This window comes from Mobula hypostoma, chromosome 10 (genome assembly GCF_963921235.1).
Source record: "Mobula hypostoma chromosome 10, sMobHyp1.1, whole genome shotgun sequence".
NCBI lineage: Eukaryota > Metazoa > Chordata > Chondrichthyes > Myliobatiformes > Myliobatidae > Mobula > Mobula hypostoma.
In genome coordinates, this window is record NC_086106.1 from 97,562,609 (window position 1) to 97,584,954 (window position 22,346).

At 40.3% G+C, this 22,346-nt stretch overlaps 1 protein-coding gene across 7 annotated transcripts in view; it reads left to right on the forward strand.

Annotated features, from left to right (window-relative positions):
• The window catches only part of LOC134353064 (rho guanine nucleotide exchange factor 9), a 314,061-nt gene that overhangs the window by 200,008 nt on the left and 91,707 nt on the right, over nucleotides 1–22,346 (forward strand). For all 7 annotated transcript variants that reach the window (XM_063060922.1, XM_063060925.1, XM_063060924.1 and 4 more), the window contains 2 exons: nucleotides 2,344–2,473; nucleotides 22,145–22,276. In XM_063060922.1, the coding sequence (XP_062916992.1) occupies nucleotides 2,344–2,473; nucleotides 22,145–22,276 (262 nt within the window). The remainder of the gene's footprint in view (nucleotides 1–2,343; nucleotides 2,474–22,144; nucleotides 22,277–22,346) is intronic.

Consider the following 22,346-nt stretch of genomic DNA (forward strand, 5'->3'; position numbering starts at 1 on the left):
CCTGACGAAGGGTCTCGGCCTGAAACGTCGACTGCGCCTCTTCCTATAGATGCTGCTTGGCCTGCTGCGTTCACCAGCAACTTTGATGTGCGTTGATTAAATTTTATATGTTTTTTCTAAGGTGCATCCTTTAGAGAAAGCTGAGTTAAAAAGAACTAAAATGAGATGGAAATTTTCCGTCTCACCACAGTTGATGAGCCTGAAGTGTATTTAGAAAGCAAAATTATCTTTTGAAGTGCAGAGAGTGCAGGATCTTTATCAGTGAGTTCCTGAGTTGTGCTGATCAGGTCTGATAGCTGGTTGCAGCAATATCTCATTTTGCAAAGTGGCAGAAATGATGATTGTCATCAGATTTGTTTCATTCTTGGAAGGGTTCACATTTTGAGGCAACCGTTCAGGATCCAGGCTGACTTGTTTCCACTCTGAATCTGTGGATTTTGAGATAGCTGATGAGGGCAGTGTTGGACCTGCAGACCCTATTGTAGGTAGAGCAAGAGGTGCTTGGTGAAGTGGATAGATAGGTGGTTTAGGAAGTGATGTTCCCCTTCCACATTACTGATGACTTTGTCTATACTCCCATCAAGAAGATCACTGGTTCATTTTAACAGGACAAGTAAAGCTAAGAACTAGTTACATGTACAACGAAGGGAATGATTTCACACTCTATCCCTATGTGACATGGTAGAATGAAATTCTTGTTTGATCCTCTGCATGATTTCTGTGAATTAAATACTAAAAGTCCTGAGAAGGCATTTTAGAAAACCACATGTATCATTAATTAACAGAAAGTGATGGAATTGAGAGATGAATCACATTACCTAGATCTTTGGTATTATTTTTTCATGAAGTTTATATTCCCTGAAGGACATCTTCCCATTCAGAATCATTCTTGTTAAATTCTTGGTGATTTTTTTTTTGTCTGAGTTGGTGTTTCAATTAGGAAGATGAAAATAATCTTGAGGCTGTGCCGAACATCATTCCTTCTCAATAATCAGACGTGCTTCTCAACATCTTTGTTTCTACTCTTCACCCACACAGACTTTCAAAAACGTCTTCTGTTCTAAATCTCAGTATGTTAGATGGCAACTTAAAATTTCTTTTAAGAACAATGAAGGATCTTTCTTTGAAACAATATTTTGATGTTAATTCTGTGCTTGTCACATCAGGTGAAGAATGTTAGCTGAAATACTCATTGTTATGGGCGATCCTATCTCAGTTCATTTCAAGTAAAGCAGGCCCAATTTCACCTCTTATATTGCATAATATAAACCCAATAAGATTATATCTGCTTCACTGAGCCTCAGAAGAAGAGGTAATCTTTTACTCTGAATTGATTTAGAGGTTACCAAATCAAATGGAACTTTGTGAGATGACCTCTTATTCTTTGCGAATTATAATGAAACTGCAGAATTATTTCATGCAAGACTATTATAGTCTTCAGATGTAGGCTACTGTCTCTCATCAGTCCAAACTGGATTTATTTAAAAACTTGATCTCAGATCTGAAAGCTTTGTTTCTTTTGAAGAATTATTTCAGTTTGTGTTGAACACAGATCATACAGCATTGTTTATTTCAGTGTAATGTAATGGAAAGTGTACTCACTGAGGACTGAAACATACTAATAATCATTTACATGTTGTGATTCTTTGGTCTGGATACTCGATGGCGCCCTTTTTCAAGCTGGTTTGTGCATCTGAATGATTTCCATATTAGATGCTCATCAAATTGCATTATGCTGCTTTTGGAGTATTTTGGGGAATATTAGACTGCAGTGACTATTGCTGTTAATCCCTGCACAACGAGGTTGTAATCTTTGGACCATTCTCATCAACGGTCAGGACAACTACCACTACCACTGGCACCCTCTCCCACATATTTCTCAAACCTACGCATGTATTGATCTCCTGATCACCCAAACCCTGATATCCACCACAGATTTCCCTCCAACCCAGCAGCTCAAGATGCCCCTGACCCAGCAGTTGAGATCCCACTATCTGCTGATGTGCCATAGTCCCCTACTTGATTACAGATTCCTGCATCACAACCAGCCCCTACTCCCCAGCTTCTGATTCCGATTGCAGTTGCCACCATCACTCCAGGCCCGGCTTCTGATTGCTGTCCTGGCCTCCTCACGTCTCAGCCATTTGCCTCATAACCAAAAATATTCCAGGCTTCAATTCAGTCTTTGACTGAATCCCCTCTCTGCGGAATCTGTTTGCACACCCTTTCCAGTCATTTATGCTAGGCAAGAATAATGTCTCCAGCCTCCGCACTTTCCATCTGATTCTTTAGTCATTTTGTTTCTACAAGAGTTATCCATCCCTTTTTTTAATTCTGTTCCAGTGACTATAGATATGTTGCTGCAGCTTTGGCAGTCATGAGGAATGTGACTCAACAAATCAATGAACGCAAACGAAGGTTGGAAAATATCGACAAGATGGCTCAGTGGCAAGCTTCAGTCCTCGAATGGGAGGTAGGGTTTTCGTTCTGACTTGTGATGTTGATGTTAATATTCTCGTGTTAGATTCCATTCTAAAGTTTGGGTTAGTACTCTACCACAGTATTTTATTTTGATATAATATTAAACAATTTATACTTAAATAATACAACCACAAAGTACAGGTTTTTAACATTACAGTATAAGAAAATGCATGTATTTTGAATGTCAGAGTCGTAATTACAATGATAGCCCACATTTTTAAGATACTTACTTTCTATAACTTTATCTGTCTTTATAAGCTTCCCCAAACACTGGATCTTTTTCAATCAAATGAGAAAATCCATAGAAAACATTTGTTCAGTCACACACCACAAGAGATTCTGCAGATGCTGAGAATTCGAAGTAATACACACAAAATTCCGGAGTAAATTAGCAGGTCGGGCAGCATCTGTGGAGACTAATAATGAATCGATGTTTTGGGCTGAGAACCTTCATCAGGACTGATAAAGGGTCTCACCTGAAACGTCGACTCTTTATTCTTCTCCATAGATGCTGCCTGACCTGTTGAGTTTCCCCCGTACCTTGCGTATGTTCAACCATGCATTTTTTGGTTCTCCTTATTTAAACTATCGAAGTACTTGCTTTCTCTTTCACTGACAAAAGTCCTTTTCCTACTGTTCTTATTTGGTAACCCTTTCTTGTGCACTGGGACACTGTCTTGTGCTTTTTGGATGTATCGTTTCTTGTAGTCTTGTCATTTCACAAATATTCCCAAAATAATAAATGCCTACTTGTCTCAGAATCTGTACCAATGAGTAAAATTAATTCTCCTCTTTTCCCTTTCATCATAATTTCTTATTTGTCTTTTTTTTAACTTCCCCTGCCATGATAGTATCTTGCAGTAAAGTCGTACATCTATCGAAAAAACAATTTCACAGGATTTTGAAAATTTAATGAAAGTTTAAAATGTTTAAAATCTTCCCAAATTTCGCTATATTTTTAATCTTAAATTAAGCAATCACAGAGAAATACAGATGGATTTGGGGCCTTCAGCCTAGTGAAATCCATACCAACCATGGAGCTACCAGCTAGTCCCAATTTAACCAGTCATCCTAGTTGTTTGAAGGAATTGAGACTGTAATAATTAGCTGAAATAGGCCATACTGCTCGTTGCTGCTGCCCCATCATTCCAAAAGATTGAAGCAATTCTAAAACCAGACCACTCATCCACTGAACTTTACACTCCTTGATTTCTTTAAATGTTATGACCCATTCATCTCAATGTCAAATGTATCCAGTGTTTGAGGATAGAGGGACTTGTTCTGCTTTGACTATTGTGCAGGCCTGCCTCAGCAGAATGGTGGTGAGATTCTACCCCAAGCTCACTAGTTGTCAAGGGTATTCATGTGATTCAGAAAATTTTGGAACTGATTAATGATATTGACACAAGAATATTTTAAATGTGTTTATCTTTAACATAGCTCATACTCAAAAAAAACTCTTAAAACTACTTAAAAAATGATGAACTTTCCTTTTAGTATCAGTATCTCATTCTCCTTGAGCTGCTGTGTAATAGGTTCACCTGCAGTCAATGATGCAACCGGGCAGAAGCTGCTGCGGTGAGTCTAATCCCACGGCTGGAAACTGGCACTTCAGCAGGCACCACAAATAGGCCCCAGCATGGGTGCTAAGTCCAGGACAGTGGTTCCAGACCTAAGAGTGGTTCTTAAATTTTAGTATTTCATTATCTGCCTTCGTCAGAAGAATTGAATGAGGGCTGAATTATAATGCTGTTTTTGTTTAGAAGGTTTTTCTTCCTTTAATGAAAAGATTTTTTTTATCATGGGCTACTGGTCTTCAAATGGCCTTGTGTCACTGCCCATAAAGTTACAGGTTAATAAAATGTCAAATTTCATTGCCACTCAGTTTTATTGAAGTAGGAATAACAACTTTGGCAGTCATCCCAGGGATTGAGATATTATTAGAAACATTCCAGCATTCTTATAAATCAGGCTGACAGTCCCAGATGGTCGGAAGATCAGAGCCATTATACAATTAGTAAAAAACTTGTCAATCGTTTATTAATAGATGTGCCAGTAATAGTTATTGGACCCTATCATGCACAAAGGTGGTGATTATCTCATTCCAGCTTGATGATTTTTATTTCACATTTGCTTACCTATTTTCTCTACCTCCTTCTGAAAATGTGGATAAATAGCTGGAGTTTCACAGATGTTCATTATTTTCTGGGACTTTTTCCATTCATGTGCACGTCATAATAAGCGTTGGCAAGCAGTTGCAATTTCACCCAAGCAAGAGTACGACATGCAGTGATTTTATTTCTGCTCCAGTTATCAGCAAGTAAACATTCTGAGAATAGAAGCCAGAACCCAACTGGTCATTATACTTCAGGCCAGTCTAAAGGGAGTTCATTGATTTTGAGGTACGCTTTCAGAAATCCTACTTCTGTTCTTCATTCGCAAGGACCTACAGAGGACTTTTTACCTTACATTAATGTTCAATTTGTTATATCATTCATGGGATGTGGGAAATGGAACCAAAGAACCTCTGATCATCATCTTCATTATCTGTCCTTGCAGAACAGTGATGAGGAGGCATTTCTTTAGCGAGAGGGTGCTGCACCTGTGGAATTCATTGCCACAGATTGCTCTGGAGGACACTGGGTAAATTTAAAGTGGAGTTTGATTGGTTCTTGATTAGTAAGGTTGTCAAAGGTTATGGCAAGGTTGGAGAATAGGGTTGAGATAGAATAATAAATCAGCCATGATCAAATGGCAGAGCAGACCTGTTGGATTGAATGGCTTAATTCTGCTGCTATGTCTCATGGTCTATGGTCTTATCTTTTGACTTATGGAAAGCTAGGCTGTGGGACAATGCTAAGTTGGTTTAGAATGAACTTTATTTTGCATCAAATGCATAAGTGACTTGGAATGCTGATGCTGGGGGCTTGAAATGTGCAAGTTTTCAGTTTATCGTCATTGTCAGAAAAAAATATTATCAGCATTGCTGCTCTGTAATGTTGAGAGTTATTAAATAGAATATCTTTTCATGACTCATCACTATGGAATGGAGATCACCAGAACAAATATGAGTAATGTCAGGTCAGCTTAGTTGTGGACTTTCAAAGAGAAGAGATTTTATGGTTACGTCTATCATTGGCTGCCAGGACACAGAAGCAAATATTCAAGCCTGTTGAACTAGGCGCTTGACCCTATTGACAGCTGATTGAATTTAAAGGTAAAGAATCATAAACACTTTTGGTGTTGGTATTGATTTATTATTGTCACATGATACAGTGTGCCTTGCATACTATTAGACAGATCAAATTATTCCACAGTGCATTGAGCTGCAATAACAATGCAGAATAAGGGGTAAAAGCTGCCAAAAATTACAGTGCAGGTAAATGAGATCGATCGTGAGCCCATCTTATCGTACAAGAGATCCGTTCAAGAGTGGGATAGAAGTTGTTCTTGAACTTGGTGGTATGTGCTTTCAGACTTTTGTATCTTCTGCCCGATGGTAGTGGAGAAAAGGGAGAAAGCCTGGTTAGGTAGGATTTTTGGTTATGATGGCTACCTCACTAAGGTAGTGAGAGTATAGACAGTCTATTAAAGGGAGGCTGGTTCCTGTGATATGCTGAGGTGTCTTCACAGTTCTCTGCAGTTTCTTGAAGTCCCATGCAGAGCAGCTGCCATACCAGCCATTATGTATCCCGACAGAATGCTTTCTACGGTGCATCAATTTTTTTTGCTCTTCAACTTGAATTGAGTGAGATGTTAAATGATATATAAAAAATGAGAACCACATATTCATTGAATAAATCACAGGATACATGTCTGAATTATTTAAGTGATTGATGAGTCAAGTACATTGTCATTTACCTATTTCTCACATTGTGAAATGATGCAAGATTACTATGTTAAGTTAGAAGGCTCAGAAAATCAAATTTTATATTGCATGAACAATTTGCAAGCTTAATTTATAAAATTAAAATTTATATCCTCACACTGAATATTTCATGTGGGCTTAACGAACATGCTGATCAAAGATCAACACCTGATTCTCAATGTTGTAGGACTCTCTGTTGCCCCTTAGCAGCTCTATTCTGGTGTCAGTAGTGGGCCCCAAATATAAAAAAAGATCCTGGCTATTCCTAGCGATAGAGTGAGCATATAGAATGGGCACACTTCATTACGAAAGGCTGATGGCTCAATACAGAAAAAGTTTTTTTTTGCATAGAGCAGTGGGTGCCTTATCAAGGTGGTGGTAGAGGCAGATATATTAGGAATATTTAAGAAACTCTTAGATGGGCACAGGGATGATAAAAAATAGAGGGAGGTATGAGGAAATGGTTATAGAAACATGCAAAACATATTGATGAAGGTAGAACAGTGAATGTAGTGTGTATGGATTTCAGTAAGGCATTTGATAAGGTTCCCCATGCAAGGCTCATTCAGAAAGTATTGAGGCATGGGATCCAAGGAGACCTTGCTTTGTGGATCCAGAATTGGCTTGCCCACAGAAGGCAAAGGGTGGTTTTAGATGGTTCGTATTCTGCGTGCAGGACGGTGACCAGTGGTGTTCCTCAGGGATCTGTTCTGGGGGCCCTCCTTCTTTGTGATTTTTATTAATGACTTGGATGATGAAATAGAAGGGTGGGTTAGTAAGTTTCTTGATGACACAAAAGTTGGGGATGTTGTGGATATTCTGGAAGTTTGTCAGAGGTTACAGCACAACATCGATAGGATGCAGAACCAGGCTGAGAAGTGGTAGATGGAATTCAACCCAGATAAGTATCGTGGTTTATTTCGGTAGGTCAAGTTTGAAGACAGAATGTAATAGTAATGGTTAGACTCTTGGCAGTGTGGAGGGTCAGTGAGATCTTGGGATACATGTCCATAGGACACTTAAAGCTACTGCACGGGTTGACAGTGTTGTTAAGAAGGTGTATGGTGTGTGGCCTTCATCAACCATGGGACTGAGTTTAAGAGTCAGGAGGTAATGTTACAGCTATATAAGACTTTAGTTAGACCTCACTTGGAGTACTGTGTTCAGTTCTGGTCACCTCACTACAGGAAGAATGAGGATACTATAGAGAGAGTGCAGAGGAGATTTACAAGGATGTTGCCTAGATTGGAGAGCATACCTTATGAGAATAAGTTGAGTGAACTTGGCCTTTTCTCCTTGGAGCAACTGAGGATGACAGGTGACCTGATAGAGGTGTATAAGATGATGAGAGGTATTGATTGTGTGGATAGTCAGAGGCTTTTTCCCCAGGGCTGAAATGGCTAACATGAGGGGCCATAGTTTTAAGGTGTTTGGAAGTAGGTATAGCGGGGATGTCAGAGACAAGTTTTCCACACAGAGAGTGGTGGGTGCATGGAATGCACTGCCAGTGACGGTGATGGAGGCAGATACAACAGGGTCTTTTAAGAGACTCTTAGATAGGTACACGAAGCTTAGTAAAATAGAGGGCTGTGCAGGAGGGAAATTCTAGGCAGTTTCTAGAGCAGGTAATATGGTTGGCACAACATTGTGGGCCGAAGGGCCTGTAATGTGCTATAGATTGCTATGTTTCTATATATATTCAGTGTTGTCTTGATGGAATTGTCAAAAATATATTTCCCTTTTGGATACCTTTTATAAAGTCAAAGACCAACCTTAAAAAGACTTCAAAATTATCTAACTAAGATTTTTTAAAAAATCCACTTGTGTCGTCTTTGGATAAATGCAGAGCTGACATGATTGCCATGGGAACTGTTAAATCTGCTACCAAGATCACATTGTTTCCTCAGAATCCCTGAGGGGAAAACAGATGACCTTTATGATGCAAATGCTCCACTCTCCTGATAAACAGAAACCCTGTATATCCAAAACAAAGGGACTTCATCTTTTTCTCACCCTAAAAACCCATAGTAACAAAACCCACTGTCTGTTTTACGTTTACCTGCTATTTGCTGCTTAGAATAAGTAAATTAACAATGATTAAAATAACCCAGCAGTTTAACACAAATGGTAAAGTAGCAATTTAACAGAATTGCTTTAAGTAGGCAACTAAAAATAATTGTTCTAAAAGAAACACCAGAAGGCATGTTTATAGTTCTTTCATGAAAGTTTCTCAGACACCTCCCCTTACCCCTTGACAGGGACTGCACTCCACACCATCAGGCCACTGTTTCCTGTACCATCACTAACCTCACCAACTCCAAGAACTCCCATCCACTGTCACCAAACTCACAGTTCCCTCACCACACACTGCTCGTTTCCACCTCCTAGCCAAGATCCACAAACCTGACAGTCCGGGTTGGCCCATTGTCTCTGCTCGCTCCTGCCCCATTGAACTCATGTCTACATACCTTGATTCCATTATGTCCCTTTCCACCTACATCCGTGACACATCACATGCCCTCAATCCCCTCAACAACTTTCAAGTCCCTGGCCCTGACCGCCTCATTTTCACCATGGAGATCCAGTACACTTCTATCCCCCATCAAGGACTTAAAACTCTTAACTGCTTTTTTCGATAGAAGACCCAACCAGTTCCCCTCCCCCACCATCCTCCTGCATCTGGCTGAACTGGTCCTCATCCTCAGCAGTTTCTCCTTTGGCTCCTCCCGCTCCTCCCGCTTTCTCCAGACTCCAAGGGTAGCCATGGGCACCCACATGGTCCCAACTATGCCTGCCTTTTCATTGGCTACATGGAACCGTCCATGTTCTAAGACTTGCCTGGTAATGCTCCCCAACTCTTTCTGCACTGCATTGACGACTGCACTGGTGCTGCTTCATGCACCCATGCTGAACTCATTAATTTCATCAACTACGCTTCCAACTTACACCCAGCCCTTAAAATCACTTGGTCCATTTCTGACACACCTCTCCCTTTTCTCGATCTCTCTCTGTCTCCATATCTGGAGACAAACTGTCCGCTGATTTTTTTTTTATAAACCTACTGATTCCCTCAGCTGTAGCGACCATACCTCTCCCACCCTGTCTCCTGTAAAAATGCCATTCCCTTTTCTCAGTTCCTTTGTCTCCACCACAGCTGTTCCCAGGGTGAGGCTTTCCTTTGTAGGATATCAGAGTGTTCTCCTTCTTCAAAGAATAGAGTTTCCCTGCCTCCACCACTGATGCTGCCCTCAGCCGCATCTTCTCTATTTCCTGGATGTCCACACTCACCCCTTCTTCCTGCCATCTTAATAGGAGTTCCTCTTGTCCACACCCACTACCCCATGAGCCTCCTCATTCAACACATTATTCTCCACAACTTCCACCAAAATCAATGGGATCCTACCACCAAAAACATCATTACCTCCTCCTGATTTCCCCTTCTGCAGTGATTACTCACTCTGTGATTCCCTTGTCTATTTGTCCCTCTCCACTAATCTCCTTCCTGTCATATTTCCCTGCAAATGACAGAAATGCTATATCTGCCCATACACCTCCTCCCTCACCTGTACTTAGAGCACCAAACAGTCCTTCCAGGTGAAACAAACACTGTTGGAGTTGTCTTTTTTATCCGGTGTTTGGATGTGCCCTCATCTATATTGGTGAGACCCAACGTAAATTGGGGGACCGCTTTGTTGAGCATCTCTGCTCCCCCATTTGCAAAAAGCAGAAATTCCCAGTGGACAACCATTTTAATTCCCATCCCCATTTCCATTCCAATGTGTCAGTCCATGATCTCCTCTTCTGCCACGATGAGGTCACTCTCAGGAAGGAGGTGCAACACCTCATATTCCATCTAGCTAACCTCCAACCTGACGGCATTAACATTGATTTCTTCTGGTATTTTTTTTCGTTTCCACTGTCCCTTCCCTCTTTTTCTATTTCCCCAATCTGGCCTCTTACCTCTTCTCTTCAGCTGCCTATCACCTCCCCCTGTGGCCCCCCCTTCTTCCCTTTCTCCCATCGTCCACTCTTCTCTCCTATCATATTCCTTCTTCGCCAGCCAAATACCCTTCCCTCCCACCTTGTGGTCACCCATCACCTTCTAGCTTGTCCTCTTTCCCCTCGCCCCACCTTTTTATTCTGGCATCTTTCCCCTTCCATTCCAGTCCTGATGAAGGGTCTCGGCCTGAAATGTTGACTCGTTATCCATCTCCGTTAATGCTGCCTGACCTGCTGAGTTTCTCCAGCATTTTGTGTGTTTGTATTGCTCTGGATTTCCAGCATCTGCAAGAGCTCTTGTGTTTAACAGTCTTATACTGTTTAGTGTGTGGTTATAAGAACATTAGAAATAGGAGCAGAGATAACCATCTGGCTGTCGAGGAGCCTTCTTCGCTCCTATGATCAATAAGATCATGGTTGATGTGACTGTAGGCTCAGCTCTACCTACCTGTTTTTTTTCCCCATACCCCTTAATTACCCTGCTGTGCAAAAGTCTTATTGCATTTAATGAGATAGCCTCTAATGTTTCCCTGGGCAGAGAATTCAACAGATTCACTATTCCCTGGGAGAAGCAGTTTCTCCTCATCTCCATCCTAAATCTATTCTCCTGAATCTGGAGGCTATGTCTCATTGTTCTAGTCTCATTCGCCAGTGGAAATCACTTTCCTGCCTCAATCTTATCCACAGTATCTCTTTCATAATTTTATGATTCTGTAAGATTCTTTCTCATTCTACTTTTACATCCCATCTCATTCTGGGTTCCGACAAGTGTAGTTAAAGGTGACTCCGTCGCTTCTCATAAGCTAACTCCCTCATCTCAAAGATCTGGAGAGGGTCCTGAGGAGCTTCATGAGAATGAAATGGTTAATGTATGGGAGGCATTTGATGGCTCTGAGATTCTACTCATTGGAGTTTAGAAGAATGGGGCATGGGAATCTCATTGAAACCTATCAAATATTAAACATCCTAGGTAGAGTGAATGTGGAGAAGATATCTATAGTGGGGTGTCTAGAAGCAATGGATGCTGTCACAGGATAGAGGGACATCCATTTGGCACAGAGATGAGAGGAATTTCTTTAGCTAGTGGGTGGTGAATATGTGGAATTTATTGCCATTGACACTGGAGGCCAAAGCATTTGATATATTTAAAGCGGAAGTTGATATGTTCTTGGTTATTCGTGGCGTCAAAGTTTATGGGGAGAAGGCAGGAGAATGAGGTTGAGAGGGATAATAAATCAGCCATGATGGAATGGTAGAACAGATTCATTGGACTGATTGGCCTAATTTTGCTCCCATGTCTTATGGTTCTTATCTACAGAATCAACCTGGTGAAGCTCCTCTGCATCACCTCCAAAGCTAGTCTGTCTTTCCATAAATAAGGAGAGCAGATCTGCACGCATTTCTTCATTAGCAGCCTTCCTGATACCCTGTACAATTGCAGCATATCCTCCCTGCTATGAAATTCAATCCGTCTAGCAACGAAGGCCAACATTCCATTTGTCTTCTTGGTAAACTGTTGTACCTGCAAATCACAAACAAATCTGCAGATGCTGAAAATCCAGGCAACACACACACAAAATGCTGGAGGAGCTCAGCAGGTTTGGCAACATCTATGGAAAAAGAGTACAGTCGACGTTTTGGGCTGAGACCCTTCATCAGGACTGGAGAGAAAACGATGCGGAGTCATAGTAAGAAGGTGGGGTTAGGGGAGCAAAAACCACAAGGTGATTGGTAAAACTGGAAGGGGGGCAGGTTGAAGTAAAGATCTGGGAAATCATTTGGTGAAACAGATAAAGGTCTGGAGAAGTGGGGATCTAATAGGAGAGGACAGAAGGCCATGGAAGTATGAAAAGAGGGGAAGAGCACCAGATGAAGGTGATGGGTAGGTAAGGAGATAAGGTGAGAGAGGAAAATGGGAATAGGGAATGGTGAAGGAGAGGGAGGGGGCATTACCAGAAGTTTAAGAAATCAATGTACATGCCATCAACCTTTTGCGATTCATTCACAAGCACTCCCAAGTCGTTCTGCATAACAGTATGCTGCAATCTTGACACCATTTAAATAATAATCTGATCTTTTATTTTTCTTTCCAAAGTTCCCATTGATTTTTATGTAAGTTTTGAGCTCATCAAGGTATGAAATGTTAGTCTTTTGTCACTGAATGGCTTTTTGCCAACACTAACATTTTCATGCAAACAGTATATGAGGTTGGTCCTGAAAGCAAACAGAAGATATGGAGTCCTGAAAGCACATACCACCAGGAAAAAGTTAGCTTTATTCCTGCCGTTATGAGACTACTGAGTGCTCCCCTAGTACTCTTGACCACAAGATCGAACTTGCACCTTATTGTTTGCCTGCACTGAAACTATAACACATTTTTCTGCATTCTGTTATTGTGTTTCCACAATGTACTGATATGATGAAATGAACTGTAAGGACGCTCAGGACGCCTGAGGAGGGAGGAGAAGATGGCGGCGCGACGCAGCTCGCAGCAGCCACTCCGGTGGTGATGTCTGTTATTTGTAAAGTTGAGTGCCGTGCACAATCCTGATTTGATGGAGACGGACGTGAGAGCACAGAGGAACATCTGTTTGCGTTTAAACTTCTGAAATGCCTGCTTTGCTGCTGCTGCTACTGTGTGGTCCAGAATCTCCAGCGGGGAAGGCCCCGAGTCCTTGGCTTTGCTTGGTGCTCGGCGGCCAGGGTAGGGTCGAAGCGCTCGGCAGAAAATGGTGCTCGGAGAGGCTGTGTCGGAGGGGCTGGTCGAGGCTCGAAGTATTTGGACGGACTCAGAGTCCGCTGTGGCCGGATGCTTCCAACGGTGCTTCATCAGCAAGTTTGCGGCACTTGGAGGTTCATGGCAGGGAGAGTTTCTCCCTTCTACCGCCTGCGTGAGATGATGAGGCTATCGGGACTTCGAGACTTTACCGTGCCCGTGGTCTGCTCTTTATCAAATTATGGTATTGCTATGCACTGTTGTAACTATATGTTATAATTATGTGGTTTTGTAAGTTGTAGTCTTGGTTTGTCCTGTGTTTTCTTGTGATATCATTCTGGAGGAACGTTGTATCATTTTTTAATGCATGCATTTCTAAATGTCAATAAACGAGGACTGAGTGTCCTCATAATCTAATCTAATCTAAACAGTTTTTCACTGTACTTCAGTACATGTGGCACTCATAAACCAATTTACCAATAATACATATTGAAAGCGGCTTCCCAGCACCATTGTAAACTATATATGACATTTTCCTGACAATGGCACTTTTCACCAATGGCCTTATCTCTACCTGCGTTTTACTTTGCTGGTGTCAGCTACTTCAAGAAAATGCACAAATAAACAATCTCTAACTAAAACAATCCCAAAAAAAATTGCAATCCATGACTCAGAAAGCCTTTCTTTTGAAAGCTGGCCTGATTTCACAACTGCTGACGACATGCTATTGTTTCACTGGTAGACGTCAATTGGCTAACAGCTCTTGGATAATTTTTATTCTGAAATAAATGGTGTTCCTATTTTTCAAGTTACATTTTGTATAGATGTTAACTGAGGGATTATTTAGTGGAGAAGTTTGATTGCAGGAAAGAATAGAATATACAATCATTCTAGTTCTCAAGGACAAGTTACAGGGGACATTTCTTTTAGATGACCAAATGAATGCATATGTTGTACCTTCTTGTTCCATGTTAGTGAGGAAATAGGTGAAAAAATAAAGGGAATATTGTGAATAGTGGTATGGGGAATCTGAAGGTAAAGAAGTAATTTTACTCAGGTATTCAAAGTGGTATAGAATTTAGATAAAATAATTTCGAACTGCAAGGTAATTCATGCCTGGTTATTAGTGTTAATTATGTCCTATAGTAGTGACTGCACTTTCTAATCCACTTCTGAAATTCAAGCTTAGAAGAGCATTGAAAAAATGGCAGTAGATATTTGATTACAGAGAAGAGTAGTTCACCACAGAAACAAAGAGGTGAGTGAAATAACAAATTCAAAAGGCAATTAGACAAAGACTAGACAAAAAGTTTGATAGATAATATGAAGCATTTTCTTGCCAGCAATAACGCTTTCATAATGCTTTCTGATCCTGTCATAGAAAGCACCTTGGTTTAATGCATAAGTGTTTTTGCTCAGATAGACACACAGGAAATGTCAACAGAGAACGATGTACTAAGAAAGTTGTGTCCCAGTTCTAGTTTAGAATAATGCGGGTTCATGTTACACTCAAGGGGCGCAAGAAAAAATCCAGAATTACACTCGTGTATTTCTGAAGGAATGCTGTACTTTCTGCAAGCAGACATTACTTTTCCAAATTTATACCAGAGGCCCCACTATTGAAAGCATTATGCTAACGGTGTAGAATGTCCAGAGATAGTGAAAAATACTTGGAAGTCTTTAGTTTGAACTTGAATTAATGGCAGTAATCTGAATGTGCAGGTAAATTGGTCACAGGTAAATAAATAGCAAATTGTCCTACTTCAGATGTTGCGCTAAAAATTATATCTCAGGGAAACCTTTCTTAATATTTTGTATATGATTTTGGAGATAGCAGATGCTTTCATCATAAGCATCAAAGTAACAATAAGTTAGCATTTTAATTTATATTTTCTCACTGTTTATTTCTAATTAAGCAGGCACTATTCTCTGGAAATTGGATCATTTTTTCCCTCTTCATAATAAAGAACTTTTTGCAAGTTTTGACCTGATTGCACCCAGTTCAAGTTGAAGTCCTGCCCATCAGGAAATTTGAATAGCTGCTGTAAACAGCTTTACCTTCATTTTCAGACAGGCAAATGTGTGGTTCTGTGGAAGCAGCCTGATTAATATATTGCCACAATGGTACTCAGTTGTAGGCTAGTCATCACCATAAAATAAAACCCCATCCCACTTCTGTTTCTCCCCATCCCCTTGTTCTGCTTCCCTTGTTTTCTCGCTTCCTCCCTTCCCCTAACTCAGCCATTTCCTCGCATCTCCATGGCAGCCTATGCGACACAACAGTGTCGACTGACTTCTTAGCATGTAGTGTGCAATAAAGTACCAGTCTCTGAGCAGCTGCTATGATTGTGCAAGGTGGACTTTAATGCTTTTCAAACAGAGTAATTTCTTAAAGGAAAGATGGTCCAATTATATGGTAATTTTTGATGACCTTGGTAGTTTTGATGAAGAGCAAAACCTGGTACACAATAGTGTTTAAAAAAAATGTTGGTATCCATTGTGATGGATTCACTTCCTGAGCTATTGGACCTTATGTTTTGCCAACCTTGGCTTTCTGAACATGGCAGCTGCTACTTGTAAGATCAAATAGTTGCAAGTAAACTTCCAGCTTGTTTAGCTTCCGATTGTAAATGGGAGCCAGTCTTCACTTTTTAAGACCATAAGATATAGGAGTAGAATTAGGCCATTTGGCTCATCAAGTCTACTCTGCCCTTTCATCACAGCTGATCCAATTTTCCTCTCAGCCCCAATCTCCTGCATTTTTCCCATATCTCTTCATACCCTGACCAATCAAGAATCTATCAAACTCTGCCATAAACATACATAAAAGTTTGGCCTCCACAGCTGCCTCTGGCAAAGAATTCCACAGATTCACCACTCTCTGACTAAACAAATTCCTCCTCATCTCCATTCTAAAAGGACACCCATCTATTCTGAGGCTGTGTCCTCTGGTCTTAGACTTTCCCACCATAGGAAACATTCTCCATATCCACTCTATTGAGGCCTTTTCACCATTTGATAGGTTTCAACTAGATCACCCCTCAATCTACTGGATTCCAGTGAATACAGGCCCAGAGCCATCCAATGCTCTTCATATGACAACCTGTTCAATCCTGGAATCATTTTTGTGAAGCTCCTTTGAACCCTCTCCATTTTCAGTACATCCTTTCTAAGATAAGACGCCCAAAACTCTTCACAGTACTCCAAGTGAGACCTCACCAGTGTTTTATAAAGCCTCAACATAACATCCTGGCTTTTATATTCTAGTTCTCTTGAAATGAATGCTGACATTGCCTTTGCCTTCCTCAGACTCAGCCTGCAAATTTAGGGAATCCTGCACAAAGTGTCCAAAGTCCCTTTGCACCTCACTTTTTTTGTATTTTCTCTCCATTTAGAAATAAAACACTCTTATTTCTTCTATCAAAATGCACAGCTGTACAATTCCCGACACTGTATTCCAACTGCCATTTCTTTGCCCATTTTCCCAATCTGTCTGAATTCTTCTGTAGCCTCTCTACTGATTCAAAACTACTTGCCTTTCCACCTATCTTCATATTGTCTGCAAACTTTGCAACAAAGCCATCAATTCAACCATCCAAATCATTGACACATGATATGAGAATAATCAGTCCCAACACAGACCCCTGTGGAACACCACTAGTCACTGACAGCCAATCAGAAAAGGCTCCCTTTATTCCCACTCTGCCTCCTGCCAATCAGCCACTGGTTTATCCATGCTAGAATCTTCCCTGTGATACCATGGGCTCATAGCTTTTTATGCAGCCTTATTTGTCGCACCTTGTCAAAGGCCTTCTGAAAATCCAATTACACAACATCAACATTTAACATGTAAATACAAGTAGTAATCAGTTTGAAGTTAAAATAAGTACCGCCTATAGAGCAACTAAGCTTTATCTCTGGAGCAGACTGCTAGTCCACAATACATGGCTTATTGCTACTCAAGAGGTGCAGTATTAGATAATGAGTTGTTTAATTTGGCTTGTTTCAAAATGGACAATGCTGGCTGAGTTGCTTAGTTCAATAAAGCTTGCAGACCAGATGCATAATATCATTTAGCAAATCAATAACTGATCTATTAACGTTGGAAAGTTTATGTACTGAAGGAAGTTAGATTCACAGCTACAATTATGGGTAGCTGGGTTCTGTATCTTCACAAAAGCTTTTAGACCTTTTGTATAAAAAGGTCTGTGTGAGGTCACCCAATTGGCGAATAAACTTTGTAAATGTAGAGAGCAGTTTAGGCTTATTAGGAAAGGGTTAAGGAACATCAAGAAAAATAAAAAAAACATGGAGTGAACTGGAATCTATTCTCCTGACTTTGATTTCTGTAATGGTGAACTGTTCATTTTTGGCGTGCCATTTTATTTCATAGGAATTGTACCCATGTTTTGCAAATGCTTTGTGTTTTAGAAATGGGTTGTAATTTGGAAATGCTCTGTGAGCTTTAATTTTTTTTAAAGAAAGTTGTTTAGATTAAACTGATACACTGGAAATAAATGAACTGTGTTTAACCTACTTTGTTAGCTAAAAGTATCTCCTCCTTGTTACGGAGGGGGAATTAACTGCTCAAATAGTGGGTATTGGCAGCCAAGCTCACCATGGAGAATAAACAAGCTAAGTGAACTAGTCTTTGTAGATTGGGTAGCTACAGTATAACCTCCCCCAGTGAGAGTACTAGCAGCTATTTACAGTGTATCAGATAGGACAAGATTTTTGAGTTTAGAACTTCACCATCAGCAAACCCAATACATCGTACTGTCATCTCGGTTCATCATTCTTAAAGGCTCAAGTATTGTTGCTCCAAATGCCAGAATAAAAAGTACATCTAATAACGGGATCTGAAATTACATTATGTCATGGTCATCTGTATGTCAAAATGACTAGAGTAATTTTAGCATTTAGAATCGGAATCTGATTTATTAACACTAACATGTAATGGGAGGAGGAGAAGATGGCCGTGCGACGCAGCGCGCAGCGGCCACTCCGGTGAATGATATCTGTTATCTGTCAAGTAGGGTGCCGTGCATAATCCTGATTTGATGGAGACAGACGTGAGAGCACAGAGGAACATCTGGAGAAACTTTTGAAATGCCTTCTTTGCTGCCGCTGCTACTGTGATCCAGAATCTCCAGAGGAGAAGGCCCTGAGTCCTCGGCTTTGCTTGTTGCTCGGTGGCCGGGGCAGGGTCGAAGCACTCAGCAGAGGATGGTGCTCGGGAGGCTGTATCGGAGGGGCTGGTCAGAGGCTCGAAATTTTCGGATGGACTCAGAGTTGGCTGTGGTCGTGTGCTTCCAATGCATCGGCAGTTGTCGGCACCTGGAGATTTAGGGCAGGGAGAGTTTCTCCCTTTTGCCGCCTGCTATCCGGACTATCGGGAGTCGATCGGAACTTTGAGACATTTTTTACCATGCCCATGGTCTGCTCTTTATCAAATTATGGTATTGCTTTGCACTGCTGTAACTATATTTTATAATTATGTGGTCATGTCAGTGTTAGTCTTTGGTTTGTCCTTTTTTTTGTGATATCACTCTGAAGGAACATTATATCATTTCTTAATGCATGCATTTCTAAATGACAATAAACGAGGACTGAGTGTCCTCCTAATCTAAATCTAAATCGAACATATGACGTGAAATTTGTTGTTTTGTGGCAGCAGCACAGTGCAACGACATAAAGTTTTTAGAATTACAAACATAAATAAATATATACATAGCGCAAAAATAAAGGAATAATGAGGTAGTGTTTATGGGTTCATGAACCATTCAGAAATCTGATGGTGGATGTGAAGAAGCTGTTTTTAAGTTCATGCATGTGTATCTTTGGACTCCTGTACCTCCTCTCAAATGGTAGTAACGAGAAGAAAGATATGGCATTTTATTTAAATGGGCTGATATTATTTTTAGTTACTCTTTTACATCTCTTAGTCTTAATTTCAGAAAAAAAGACTGCTTGAAAATCATGTTGTTTATTTGACAGTTTTTATTTAAATTGTGTCCCTGTTTCTCTAGAAATAATTATCAAATTATCAAATGCAACATCAAACACAGAGGGTGGGGAGGACACACAATTGCTACATATGTGAGATAATTGGGCACTTTCTCATTTCTAGAAGGAAGTTTTGTGCACACAGAGTAGTAAGATTGTGCAATAAATTACTAGGAGGCCATTGATGCAGAGAGTATAAATAGAAAATTTGAAAAAGTTGGATAGATGAGAGAATCCTGTTGCAAATACCATGTTATCCTTCATTGGAAAATTCCACTCTCTTCATTGTACCTGACTGACTCCTGGATTATTTCAGCATTTTTGCCTATTTGGAAGACTTCTGTGCAATGTTTCATCATCTTAATTTGAACTTGTTTTTTACAGTCAGAAGTGCAGTTTCTGTGGTTGTATTATTTTACAATTAAGAACATTGGGATACAATGCCAAATTAGTAATTATAACTCAGCTGACTATTTGGAACTTCATCCAACTTTTTTTCCACTAAATTTAAACCAGATTACTATATATCTGTAAAGTGCAATCTGAGTTAACTCTGTTGAAGGCCAAGAATTGTGTTTACTAACCCTTGCACATAACTTAGAATATTAACACTGTTGATCTGTCTGACACCTAACTCTAGGACTTGAAGTTTTAGGTTACCATTATTCAAGTTGGAACTTGATCAGGTGACCTGGAGGATGCAAATTATATTCATCTCATATAACAATATCAGCTAATTCCAAATTGAGAACCGTTTGGAGATACAGCGGAACAGGTTTGACCAATAAAATAGATATTAGCATTTTGTGTCCCCCACCTGATAGATATATCCTCTAAAAATTCCTTGTGATAGAAATGAGTTCAGTAGAGGATAGAGCCAGAAATTGTGAGTTGGCATTAACGAAACAATCTGGGCAGAGCCAATAGGCCCTGTTACAACTCAAATAGTAATTCATTCTTCTCTTTACTTCAGATATAAGCAATGCTCTTCAAGGTGTAGTTGGGGTTGGGAGTAGACTGTGGAGGAGGATCAGAGGAGAAGGTTTTATTAGGCTAGCATCAGGGATGTGGTAAGATGGCAGTACACTGCATCGCAGCGGCCTCTCTGGGTCTAACAAATGGTATTTGCTGCAGCATCACCTGTTACAGGGTGCTGTAGTGTCACCCATTACAGCCATCAAGTGGAGGAAGCACCGGAGATGTAGTGGGAGAGAAAAGAAGTGCAGTGGTCACGCTGGAATCCGTGCCAGCTCTCTCGTTGCTACTGCTCTCAAGCGTTCTCTCCCTGGAAGATAAGCTGGATTGCCGCCTTCTGTGGCTGACACAGCAAGACAAGTTGATTTGCCTTTGTCTGTGGCTGATACAGCAAGAGATGAAGAACTGCTGCATACCTGTTCTTGCAGAAACATGGCTCCAGGACAACATCCTAGGCACCATCAGTCTTCAGTCTGTGCCATTCAGGGACTTGTGCTAATATTGAATTTGTGACTATATATGTAATCAAAAGTATATGTGCTGTGTGTGACGGTATATACTGTGTTTTGCATCTTGACCCAGAGGAACACTGTCTCATTTTGCTGATAACATGTGAATGGTTGAATGACAATTAAACTTGAACTTAAACTGAATTTGGACATGTAAACAGCCAATGCAATCATGACCTCTTGGCTACGTTTAGGTACCTGTGCATTTAGATCCCTGAACTATTGAATATGCAACCTCCGACATGAATTGGCAGGTGAGGGTTGAAGGAGGAACATGCTAAACAATGTTCAATGAACAAAGAACTCCTACAATCCCAGGGGCTGTTTCCACACTTTCCCGGTATTCATCATTTTGGTTCATGGAATTTCCATCATTATTTTACTTGATGTTCTCAGCAACTTTTGCAAATTGCTGGTAACCCTGCAGAACATTCTACAAAGTTCTCAAATATGCTCCCAGCCATGCCTGATATTTTAAATGTAAATTTGGGATTTCCAATGTCAGTTGATTCCGTGGTGTCAGCTTCTACTCCAAACTGTGAAACCAAATTCCCAGGAAATCTTCAGGCTTCTGTTTGATTTCCTTCCATTCACACATTTGGGGTGTATGTGCCTGAAAAATTTCCCAGCCTACTTTCAAAACTGATGTTTATTGGGCATGTTTTTTGGCCCTTGACATTGTCCATCATTGCAAGTAAAATGGTTCCAGAATCTGACCTTGTATGAACTAATGGTATAATGAGATTGAGTTGGATTAGATTGGATACTGATAATTTTATTTTATCTTTTACACACAGGTGTTAAATGTAATCTTATAAGAATTCTACTATTCTTAAAATCAACATGTGTAGTAATCTTAAACCCTGGCTAAAATTTTGGACTCTTGCTTTCAATGTTTTCCTCTTCACAAACCAAGTGGTTCATCATGTTAGTACAGGGAGAACTGTTCTCATTTTCTTTCTATCAAGGCATCTTCCATTCACCTCTGCAAAATTGTTTGCCTCTGTTCCTTTTCTGCCCTTCACTGAAAACTGTTTGCCTTTGTCTCTCACCTAACTTCATGACTGTGCTCTTTATTTCCAAAATTATTTCCTCAAAACACACTTTAATAATTATAGTTTCTTTTTTCAGCCATTGGAGTTCTAATTCATCCAAAAGTGCCCTGCTTTCTCATCCTTCCTGTGTTAAATTTTACTCTCCCATCTCCTTTCTTACTTATCTCCAAAGGCTCTCTCTTTCCCAAAAACCACCCCCAAAAACCACCCCCAAAACATTACCATTGTTTTCAAGTTGTTCCAAGGCCAAAACTCATCCTGTCTTGGAACTTCCTTGAGCCTCATATCTCAGCCAATTCTCTGAAGTCATCCTCCTAACCTTCTTTGCTGTTGACAAAGCTCTCAATATCTTTGTTCCTGATTTTGGGAATTTTTTTTTCATCATAAACCTTCTTTTCCCTGCCACTTCATTATTTTACATAGCAGAGAGCTCCTTTAATTATTTTTTTTCTCTCTATGTAACATGCTTTGGGATATTAATCTTTTTATATAAATACAAGTTTTTATTTGAAAGATGTGTTCTTTATATTTTAAGGGTGACGATGTTCTGGACAGAAGCTCTGAATTGATATACTCTGGGGAAATGATGTGGATTTACCAGCCTTATGGACGGTATCAGCAGAGGACTTTTTTCCTCTTTGACCATCAACTGGTAATGTGTAAAAAGGTAAGACAGTAGCTGTGAGTCTTTTGTATTTGTGACTACCTCATAAATGCTTACAGCCCTGAAGAGGGCT